This window comes from Heliangelus exortis, chromosome 2 (genome assembly GCF_036169615.1).
Source record: "Heliangelus exortis chromosome 2, bHelExo1.hap1, whole genome shotgun sequence".
In the NCBI taxonomy this organism is placed as follows: domain Eukaryota; kingdom Metazoa; phylum Chordata; class Aves; order Apodiformes; family Trochilidae; genus Heliangelus; species Heliangelus exortis.
In genome coordinates, this window is record NC_092423.1 from 52,118,472 (window position 1) to 52,130,487 (window position 12,016).

At 35.3% G+C, this 12,016-nt stretch overlaps 1 protein-coding gene across 12 annotated transcripts in view; it reads left to right on the plus strand.

Moving 5' to 3' along the window:
• Positions 1–12,016, plus strand: part of SUGCT (succinyl-CoA:glutarate-CoA transferase) — a 330,712-nt gene that overhangs the window by 32,133 nt on the left and 286,563 nt on the right. For all 12 annotated transcript variants that reach the window (XR_011724318.1, XM_071736165.1, XM_071736172.1 and 9 more), the window contains one exon: positions 6,035–6,126. Coding sequence is in view for 11 of the 12 variants with exons in the window: in XM_071736165.1 (XP_071592266.1) it covers positions 6,035–6,126 (92 nt within the window). In the remaining variant the exon portion in view is untranslated. The remainder of the gene's footprint in view (positions 1–6,034; positions 6,127–12,016) is intronic.

Below are 12,016 nucleotides of genomic sequence, written 5' to 3' on the forward strand. Positions count from 1 at the left end.
TCTATTGAAGAAATGAGAGTCACTATTCCAGGGGTTGCATGAGCTCTTTTGTCTGCCTTCCAGTCCCTATGCTTTCAGTAATTTTTTAAAGATTTACATGTTTCTCTGGTTTTTTTGTGGAAGATGCAAACTGTTACTCACTATCCTGGGAGGAAGTGTTACATTTCATCAGATATGAAAAAAAAAAAAAAAAAAAAAAATGCACAACAGCTTGAGAAATGAAGAAGCATTTTTGTTAACCTTTAAAAAAAAGCCAAATGAATATAAGGTAACCTATGTAAAAATATTGGTTTTAAGGCAATTGTCCTTTAAGTGATGATATTGCAACACATCAGTTTCTGTTTATCCCAGATGCTTGCCGGCAGCTCCTAGCCCAAATGAATTGTTTGTATACACGTTAGGAATCCTGTCATGATATCATAAGTAACTCCTAAGCAAGCAAATGGGGTGTCCAAATGTGTGTTCAGTACACGTCTTGGAATAACATAGGATCTACAGACACATGGAACATTGTCTGGGACAAAGTTGTTTATTTGGTTTGCCTGCTTTCTTAAAATTTATGAAGAATGTCTGCCATAAATGTAGCTAAAAATCCCACTGTCATCTGGCAAAAATGAAATAAAGCTATGTTGTAGCTGACATGGTATTATAAAGCTAAACCTGGAAAGACACATTAGTCTGTTTTTCTAACAGAGTTCTTTTTGGAAACAGTTTTCCTAGTATTTTTAAATTTAGTGTGACATTTTTGAGCATCTGGCATTTGGCAGCTTCACTAATAACACTTTTGTGCAGTCTAACAGCTTTTACTGTTATTACATTTTTCCTAATCTTCAGCCTGACCTTTCTCACTTCATAATATTTATTTCTCTCTCTCAGTACAGAATCATTTAGAATGGATTCCAAAGCAAAGTATGTCTCTCTTATGTGATAAATATATTGACCATTTCAAAGTGGATAAACTAGCAGTAGTTTGTTATGACATGCTATTTTTTTCCAAACTTTTGTCCCATGTGGTGCCTGCAAATATTGTAATTTTTCCTGTGGTACGTTCAAAGCCTCAAATGCCATCACGTGGCACTTGTACACTAACCAAAAATTATTAGCTTCACTGTGTGAGAGGTGACTTCTTTGTTTCAGACTAATTGGTTCCTTTTCATGAGAGCAGGAATGCCACACCAACCCGGGAGATTTATTTCACATTGGAGAGAGTCTTTATTTTACTAGGTCTCTCTGATTCAGATCGAAAAATCTGGGGTAAAGAAGCACTTTCAGTAATTCCCTTTGCCAGGAATTGTGATGTATTAATAATGGTGTGATTTAATTTGATAAAAGCAGTACTCCCACTTTTAGTCTTAATTGGAATGAATAAATATTGCCAGTATTGATGGGAAATTTATTGGTTTCAATTCAGTATACCAAATGAATCATCAAAACATTACGATTAGTGTTCTGCATATAGTTGTTTCTAGCATTTAAATGAGGATGTTAGTGGCATTATAACTTACTATTAACCTTGACATGATTATCTTTGTTTTGCTAAATAAGTATCTTTTAGGCATCTTGAGTCTTCTCCTGTTGCTCTGTATCAAGTATTTGGCTGTCAAATAACTGGAAGCTTTTTTAGAACAGCTGTGAGCTGCATTATTCCATATTAGCTGTCTTATTTTATGAAGCTTTAGTTGTCATATTCTGCAAAATGTGAAAAATTATAAAATAGATAAAGCGAGAGAGATATTTCTTTTTATGTCATATTAAGCATGTGTGATTTTAAATATTCATACTCTGGATATTATGCTGCAGACTAATAAAGAGGCAATGGATAGCTTAGTTCAGAATTCTCTCAAAATTTCAGGTGCAAAATTATCTTTAGACACTTGGAAAGTTCTGAAAAACAGAGGATGCTAAATATAGCCAGTAAGACCACTTCCTTAGCTGAGATAAGGATGAAGGAATGCTGTCTGAAATCATGAGGGATATGGGATTGCTGGTGGAAGGCTATGGCATTCACTTTGTCAGTGTCTGCCACAAAGGCCCATGTTTGCTTTAAGCTGATAGAAAGTACCCAGTGCAAATTGCTCTTTCATACTTGTCTCACACCCAGCTCATTTTTCTTGCTCACAAAAACTAGAGACAGCAAAGGCACACACTCTCATGGAGAAGGTAGACTTGGATGCATGTTTAGGACAAGAATGTCAAGTTTTAGGTGCAAATTACTATACTGAATAAGCAAATAGCCCTTTAGTGGACAGCTAGAGTTTGTGTTGCTGGTGGTTTCAAATGCTACTATGCAGATTAAATAATGCATTGACAACAACAATTTTAGGGGGCACGTGAAGATCTGACTGGGGTTATTGTGTCTAGGAGTCCAGTTTGATTGTGAAACTGGTGGACGTTTTGAAGTAGATCATAACAGCTCGTACTGCAACAGTTCTGAGGTCTAGGCATGTCAGGATGTGGCAGGTATCAGAGTAAATTGTGCCTTCCCAGTGCAAGGTGTAGAACTCTGGGGAGTGGAAGAGGGATTTAGGAGGGGTGAAACTTTGTTTTGGTCTTTCCACATTCCATTTTACATGAATCTAAAGCTTTACATGTGGCTAGGCATCTATGCAGCTCTTTCCTCAGCTGAAATGATTTAGAAAAATCTCCCTTTCATTAAATTTTTAGGGGTAGAGACTATTTAAATATTGCCTGTGGCTTCAGGAGGTAAAGTCCACTAGAGGGCAATTCAGAGCAAGAGTTTAATCACTGAGCTTGCTTAATCTTCAGAGGCCATCACTGTAAAGTCTATTCTTTAAGTGTTCAACAAGGATTATCTTTTTAGACTAAATTACTTTCCGTTGTTCCTAAACTTACTAAACCACTAACTATGATACAGTAAACAGAAAACTGTATTTAGGTTTAAATATGTGTAATTGCAAAGCTACGCTGGTGCATGCTGAATTCAAGTGTCAGAGAACGTGCAGAGCATTTGGACAAACATAATCTTCAGGTTGCATTTTTATATCTTTGAGAATGTGTTTTAGATATTTACACAGACATGCACACCATACATATATATACACACACCTGCATATGTGTCTATACTACAGTTATGGTGAGATCTGTGCGCTAGGCTGAAAATTGTTAGAATGTAATTTTGTGCCTTCCTTTGAACTTTTTCTGTTTGTGTTCACAGTTATTTCTAAAATGCCTGCACTGAGTTACTCCACTAACCTGTGTAGTTTACTAGAGTAAAAATATTCAGCTTCTGTTTTTTGCCTGGGTAAAGAGATCTTGCATTTTTAGAATTTGCTATTTATCACTTAACTGTTACAGTTAGATGGCTACCTCTTCTTCCATGCATTTTATATACCTGTAATTGGACAAGCCACTTCTAATGACAACAGATTTTGTCCATGCACTTGCTTTGTCAATTCAGAATTTAGATCTGAAGAAAAAAAAATTTTCCATCTATTGAGACCTATAAAAACCAACTAAGTACTCCTTAGGACCTTTCTTTTTAACGAGAAAACCATTAAATAATAACTTTTATTTTGAAACTGGGCTGTTATAATGTCTGAAAAGGGCTTTGAAAATTGTAGTTCTAAAATACTATTAAAAAAATGCATGACTTTTTACCTGTGAGCTTTCCTGATTATAGTGTTTGAGGGATGGGTGTTTGTCCTCACCAGTACAGCATTAGAAAGTATTTTAGAGTTGTTCTGTCTACATACTAAATTATTAATTTTCAGATGTTTTCTGTTTATGAAAACATTTGTGTGAGCAGGCATGTTGACATGTCTTTTCTTTGTGAATAATTGAGATTAGTACTTAATTTCTCACTTCAATATGTTTTTCACTATTCAATTCAGGTTGTTTGGAGTATTATTTTTTTATTGAGCAAGTTTTTGTTTTTTAAGTGGCCCCACACCTTTAAGTGGTTTTAATACTGCAGTTTATTCCAATGAAATAATGGTATATGCCTATTAGAGCCCTTCAGAGCATTTTTTGGTTGATCCACCATATTTTATTTGCTAGTCCTGTTAGTTAGAGAACAAAACCTTAGTTGTTTTCTGTAAACTAAGTATGTAAATATAAAAGGAAATGGCACCAGTTGCTCATTAGGGTCTTACAGTCAGCTGTTGCCAAATAGACAATTTTGAATAAAACTTGGTAAACTGGTAGGTTTTTTCCTTCTTTCTTATGAGTACTGTATGATACAGATTTGACCATAAGTGCTGAATATTATATTCCTTAATGTTTGTTTGAGGCTACATTGACGAAGTCAATGTGTTTGCTGTATCCTGATATTCCCTATGACTCTGAGTCTAGAAGTTGAGTTTCCCCTGAGCTTTGCAGAATGCAGATCTGGTGTCTTCAGGAAAATATCAGGTAATGAGGTTTGTAGTAAAATGGGGAAATCCGTATGGCTAGTAGGTATTGCTTGATATGATTTAGAAAATCTTATTTGGAGCAATAAAAAATGCTTTAACTCCAGCTTGAAGTTCTTCTGAACTGTATGTTGGAAGTCATTTATGAATTTTTGCATGTCACAGCACTGGGTCCAAGGGGAGGAATTGAGGAAGATCACCCCAGTGAAAAAGGGTTTTTAATTGTGTGCTGTAACCAACAAAGCCAATGTTTAGACTGTCACATCTACCAAAGAGACTGTCTGTATATAGAGAAGCTTATTCTTGAAGAATAATTAACAGGAACTGAGGAGATTTAGGAAGCTTTATCTTGCAGTGTATGTTGATATATTTTTGTTGTGTCCTTGCAGCTGGAAGTAATAAAGAAACATTGCCTTAAAAGTGCCAGCCACAGTAGGAATCTTATCTATGACAAATATCTCTTAGCTGTTACCTCCTGTAATTAGGGGATTTCTCCTAGGGGTACCTGAAAGGGAAAAGAAAGCATGAGAATAGCTTTTGAATTTGCTAACTCCTTGAGGGGGAGAGACTCTTAAATCTGATTCTTAAGGGCTGTGATGATTTCTGTTAGCTCTAAAAATAGAAATCAAACATGTTGTTTCTTCGCTGTTGTCTTCTTCCTTCTGTGTTGATGGTCACTGGCTCCCTAAAAGAAAACCAGACTTAGCTCTTTGACCACTTAAGCTCATTACACTCTACAGGCCAAATACATTAACTGCCTCCAGTTTCAGCCTTAAATTATTAGGTTATACTGTGATTGGCAGGCAGTAATTCCTAGCAGTGGAACAGGATTGTTACTTGGATTTGCAGCCCCCTAGGTTGATCCAGCAAGACCTACTCCAGTGGAAGCCTTTGTGGTTGTTGTAGGAAGAGCATGATGAGGTAAAGCAGAGAAAAGCAACAGAGCATCCCTCTGCTTCTGATAATTTGAAGTTAATTCTATAGCTGAAAAAACCTGCATTTATGTAGTTCCATAAAAATTTTTGTGTGCTTTGCATTCCATTGTTGCTAATTCTTGGAAAACAGATTGTGTACATTTACTAAAGGGCCAGCCTTGCCCTCTGTTGTAAACAATATTTTATTTTGAATTATAAACATTCAATATCTGTTTAGATGTGGAATAAGTTAAGAGAAGCACAGGGGGAACAATTCATCTGTCTAAACCATAGTGTCATGATTTTAATATAGTTTGTGGTACTTAAGATATCTTTATGGTGGAGTGGAGATATATCACAGGCAGCATGGGTCCTGTTAAATAGCAGTTGGAAGCCCGTAGAGATACCACGGAGCCTCTGAAATAAAATCTGAATCCCACTTTAGCTGACCTAGCAAATTAAAAAAGGAAATCTATCCAAAGTGAATGTAACATAGCAGGGCCAGGAATCTGTGTAGAATTAAGATCAAACATATCATCAACCCACACAGGATAAATCCAACTGCACACTTTAAAATGTGCAGAGATAAATTGAATACAATAGTATTCACGGGTTGAACAATTCTGAACAACTTGTGAACAAAGGCTGGTGTGAAATGCCATTTGGTTTCTTCTTGTACCAAAATAGTAATATGTGTTTATGTTGTACTTGCCCTTGATTGAATTACTAATTGTTCTACTTTTGTTCTAGGTTATGGTCAGACTGGTCCAATGGTTCAGAGAGGTGGATATGACTCCATTGCAGCTGCTGTATCTGGTCTCATGCATATCACAGGGCATGAGGTATGATATTCAGCTTATACATTTAACAGAATCTTTGTGCCATGTACTAAAACTTGGTGCTGCATGAAGCAACTTAGCTTATGCTTGAGCATCTGTTATGCATTCTGTCTTGAGTCCAACAAGAAGTCTTTTCTCTGGGAATCTAGAAAATTACAGTGCTCATGTCCTTCAGAAATCTCATTCCAGGCTTGCAAAGCCAGTGCCCAAGAAACAGGAAATGTTAGGAAAGTGGTATTGTAAATCTCCTGTGAATGATCTGAGAATTTATGCCAATCTGTTAATGGCCACTTGCAGTCACTTCAAGATTGTAATTGACATATTTTTGACACCCACATGATGGAACCATACATATGTGTGGCAAGTCATACCCATGCTTTGGTACTAAAAGAGGGAATTGTGAAGCCATCCAGATAACTCTGTCACACTGTCTGGTCATCCTGCCTGGAAATAAGGAGAGAGATGCCATTTAGTAGTTTTGGAAAAGCTTTATGTCCTGATATTCCCACTGATACCCAAGATCTTTGGTAGGTGCTGTAGTGCAGGAAGTGTTACAGAGATAGTTTAGTATCTGGATTTCAGGGAAAGGTAGATGGTCTGTCTTCACAAAAAATGCTGGTCAAATAGGCATTTACTTAAGCTGCCTTGAATCACCTACAGATGCAGGGAATGTGGTCTCCAAGTGTCACTTTTTAAGTGAGATAGTGTTACAAGTCTGTTTTATGAATCATAAATATTAGATAGGCTTCTGTAGTGGCACTCTTGATACTCTGGGAACAGTAGTTCATGTCTTGAGAGTATGACACTTGCATACCCTAGGTGAACAAGGAGTTAATGAAATTTCTGAACTTAGTGTCAGATATTCACATTTGAGTAGGTACTTGAAAGCAACTGATGCATGATCTGGATGTATGTTCCTTCTGTAGGGCTGATATTCTGCCAATAGACTTGTTTTCTGCTGGGAGCAATGGCAAACATCAGAACTCTGTACTTGTAGAAATTATTGTTACCAGAGTTTTTTCTATTAAAAAAAAATAAAAAATTCAAGCATTTTTTTTTTTACTGAGGAAGTTGAAATGTCTTATGTCCAGTGCCCTAAGACTGTCTGGCTGTTCATGTTACATACTGATAGGATGTCCTGTCTCAGAACATGAGAAGGCATGAAGTTGAGTGCAGTCCTTACAGGTGCTTATCTTCAACTCTGCAATGCACATGTACAGTAAGTAGTGACTGATTACAGTAACAGTACTGTAAGTAATTTTTATATTCTGACCCTGGTGTCTGTAGGGTAAAGGTTAGGACTGAATGTCAGAATCTTCATGCACACCTCAAAATATATTTACCAAAATTAAATGGGAGTATAAACTGTTAGAAAGGGACAAACATTATTAGTATCACATAAAGGAAAGTATGTTGAAAAATGGAAAAAAAACAAGACTCTAAAGCTGTATTCTGTCATATGTGAATGACAGGAAATGCAAGTACTGTGCTGAATAGTTGCATGAAGTTATATTATGAGAGTAATAGTCCTTGGTGGCCATTATGAAGATGGATTTTATTTAAAAGTTGTGTTAAGATCCACACCTGAAATTCAGATGTTCACATCACCTCACCACAACTTGAGGCAATGTAGTTATAGGAATCATTTAATCATTGTTAGTAACAGTTTTGTCAATTCACTGCAGGCTTTTGAGCAATTCCTTCAAACTCAGTTATTCTCTTGCATGGTTAAAATAAATACGCTGAATTTTTCTTCTTATTTTTCTCTATTTCAAGTTTTCCTATGCTATTTGATCAATTTCTCAAAACAATTTTCTGGTGTATAGGGGGACGGTTTTGTTTCAAAGACTTATGTGATCAGTAACTCCAAAGAAGCAACTTTCTTTTGTTGTTGCAGTGAAAATTGACTCAAGTGGATTTAAAATAATATTGTCTACTTATTTGAAACTTCCTTTACAATAACAATGTATAGTAAAATAGTGAATTCTTCCAGGTCCTACATTTATGCTCATGTAACTGGATGGTGTTTAAAAATGCGCAAAAGTAACTCCTCTCTGGAAAAAGCAGAAAACTTTGTTTCACTCAACATGTAGAAAACTGCATAAGAAGAAAACAATAAAAAATCATAACAAATTATGTTGGGTTTGTATTGCATTGTGATAACGATAGATAATCAGCATAATAACATCAGTATAACAGTGCTCTGTGGAAACTTCCCTTCAATAAACAAGCCATTCAATGTACTTTATGAGTGTGCTTATATATATATGGACTGCTGAATAGTCTTGGAGGTATCCTACTGATGCAGTAGATAAATTATAATTAATTCAAATAGCAGCAACAAAACATCTATAGATACCACTGAGATGCTTAATTTTGAGGTCTGTTAATGCATATACACAGCTCCTCACAAAGCATTTTAATAGTGGGATACTAAAATTATATCCCATATCTGGCATTTTTTAAATGGCTAGAACTAATAGCAGTATATATTTATTTTAGCTTAGAAAAATTTCATGTTGTGAATTTTAGTTTGTTCCAGCCATCTGGCTACTGATTTAATGTTTCAGAAAACAGTGTACTGTTGCAGATCACGTAACTTTATTGGGTACTAAAGTTGTGCCTCCTGTCAGTAAAGTCAGTATTATGCCATGAAATCAATATATTACGAACATAATTTGGGGCAGAACTTAAATCTTCATTAAACATGTCCCATATGTAACATTAGTTTTCTTCAGTAATTTATATTTCATGTAACACTAATTACTTTTGAGGCAGTAAAGAGTCACAGTGGAAGAGATGGAAGTTTCTGACCAAAATGTATGTGCTATCAAAATTATCTTTTTATTAAGGAGACAAAATTAGTGTAATGCAAATTTAGAATGCACCAAAGTTGCACAATAATACCCTGTTTGGCACACAGCATAAAACTATAGAGAGGAAGACAAAGTCATGTGCTTTACATATCTGATTTTTAAGATCTGAGAGAAGATTCCTGCATGAAGAAATTCTAAATGGTTGCTTTTCTTTTTTTTGCTAGGGAATAGTTGTTGCTGAAATGACTTAATGCTGATTACTTTGGGGTGCTTCTGAGCAAAGTTCTGAAATCAAGCTATAACTTCTGCAAAATTACAAGTTACAGGCACAAACAACTGCACTTGCATTAGTGTTGTTTTTGTTGATTGTACAAAACCTAACACATTCAATGTAGAGTAGAATGCTGTCTTGAAAGAGGGTTTTCATATGTAGAAACCTCCATGGAATTGAAGCCTTTACACATGTACTTGATTACATCTGTATTAGAAATGTGTGACATCTGTGAAATTAGAAATTCTAGTTCTGTTTATGAAAATTTACAAGCAATAGGAGGGAATCTGTTTTGTGTAAATCTGTACCACAAACCCATTTTGAATGAAAGTTGTTGCTTTAGACCACGTTCGGTTTTTCTTTGCATAAATTAAAATATCCTAAAAAGACAAAGTTCTCACTGACAACACTTTTATTGTCCTGAATGACATAAATTATAGATACTTCCTGGCTAAACACCACATTCAAGTTTCATATTTGGTGAACAGAAAGAAAGCTTTAACTTAATATATTCAGATACATCAGTACCAGATGAATATCCCTTTGATGACAGTTTCTATGACTCATTAAGGCAATAACTTGAAATTAATTAAATAAAACAAATTTGGCTATAAATCCCCTTCCATCTCTAAGTGGATTACTACACTCAATTTTCAGTATTTGGGGCATCTTTATGATGTGAATTTTTTCTTGCTGAAGAAATATTTTTGTTTTATTGAACATGAGAGAGTAAGATATGATTGGGACCCACAATACCAGAGGGGCTTTCAGTTTAAAACCAAACCAACTGCAACAAGGGAGTACACATGGTATGTAATTAAGAGCTGCTGAAAAATATATCCATTGCTGGCTCATATTAGCTTCAGCAGCTACTTCCCATCTGTAAAGACTACTGGACTTAGAATACTTTTATTAAACATGTAATTTCAGAACAATTTCCATTTTTAATGCATCATTACCGATGTAAATTTGGGAAGAGAAATTATGTCAAAAAAAGACTCAGGAAAGGAGGCTTCCAAAATGTTGTGGCTGTCTCAGGGCCAGAATACGTTGACAAATTGTAATGAACTTAGCAAACATAAAAAATTAGGAATAAAAGTGTAAACTGGTGGTAAGGTTGGGCAATAGGAAAGTCTAGTGACTGGAAAAAAAGGTCTGCTCCACTGGGGTGAATCATCATCTTTTCAAATGCACAAAAGGGAACATCCTGGTGCTTTCTCTAATTAGGGTTCAACCCAGCCCTTTGGTTGCTTAAAGCACTTTCTACCTGATCAGGCTACAGATTGACCTTGTAGCAGAATGGTAATATCCCTTTTGGCTGGAAGGGGTGGTGGTGTTTGTTACTTTTTAAACAATTTGCTTGGATAAAACCCACTGTATAGATCCTTACTTTGCTCTGAAACCTAGTATAGCATTAGTTGGGCAAAAGTACTGCTGTGCTGTGAGAAGCTCTGTCTAAAGGGAAGTATTTCTGTGTGTGTGTAGCTTGATCCTTCATAGAAAGCAGCTCCATATCCCTAGTTCTGCAGGACAGAGATGAAAACCTGAATAAATCCATTTCACAGTACTTATGGCTATGCATCCAGTCACAGAGAGGCTGTTCTATGGCACAGGTGGACATCAGAAGCTGATTAAATGTGGAAAACTGGCAGCTATTCATGGATCTTGGGAGAAAGAAGAGCAGAAATAGTGTGGACTGCTGCAGGATTATAGGTTGGAGAATATTAGGATGAAGTAAAGCCAGTGTGTTAAAAATAAGATAACAGTGTGGTGCTAGTAGTTTGCATGAGTATTCTATAAGGGAAAATTGTGAAAGCATTTTTAGGAATAAAACTCAACTTCTTAGTGAGTCAAAGGAAATGTTTGCTTTAGTACATTAAGGTAGATCAGTACTTGATGAGAAAAAAGCTGGAATAAGGGCTTGAGAAGACAGATTTATATGTAAATAATCATTCACGTGTAGCTTTTTCCATCAAGAGTGAAATTAATGACCCATTAAAAGCAGTAGGAAGTGTTTTCAAACTCAGAATGTTGCTGCTTCTCTCTTTGAAAAATCCTAAGTCTTTTTTTGATATCTTCTCATCCTAGTGTCTTGGCTGTAAAGAAGAGAGAATAATTTAACAAATGGAGAATTTGCAGCATATATTATGGGGGGGGAAACCTGTTTCTTTTTACTTGCATTTTTAAGTTATCTATAGATAGCCACTGGGTAATCTTTACTGCAGTTCGAGTGACAGTGACTGGGATTAAAAAAAAAAATTGCCATATATGATAGAGTTTATGATTTTGTTTAATAAATTTTATGATATGAATAAAATAGCAGTCTTTTCTATCTTACACAGAAAATATTGTACTCTACAGTCTTTTATCCAATAATTAACCTATTAATGTAATTGACAATACAAAATATTTTTTTCTTAAAATATTTTTAGCTTATATATGACATAGAAATCCTGTTGTAGAGCAGAAGAAAAAAAATGGTGCAGATAAGTTGTAATTTTTTTACCGTAGCACTTTTTTTTTTTTTTTTAATCAGTAAGCATAACTCTTGCAATCTTAATGTATGATTACACTTAGTAGTTTCACTATGACAGAATAATTCTGTAAATTTTACTAAATTTATGCTAGATTAGTTTAAAAGCATTTTTGGGAGCTTTAACAAAGAGTTATTATTTATCAATTATACTGACTTTAAGTTGGCTTATGACAGGCTTATTTAAGTGCTGAAAGTCTGAAACAGTTCCACTAATTTTGTGCTGCTATTTTGTGGACTGTGGTTCAGGGCAAGCAGTTGCTGTCAGAATCT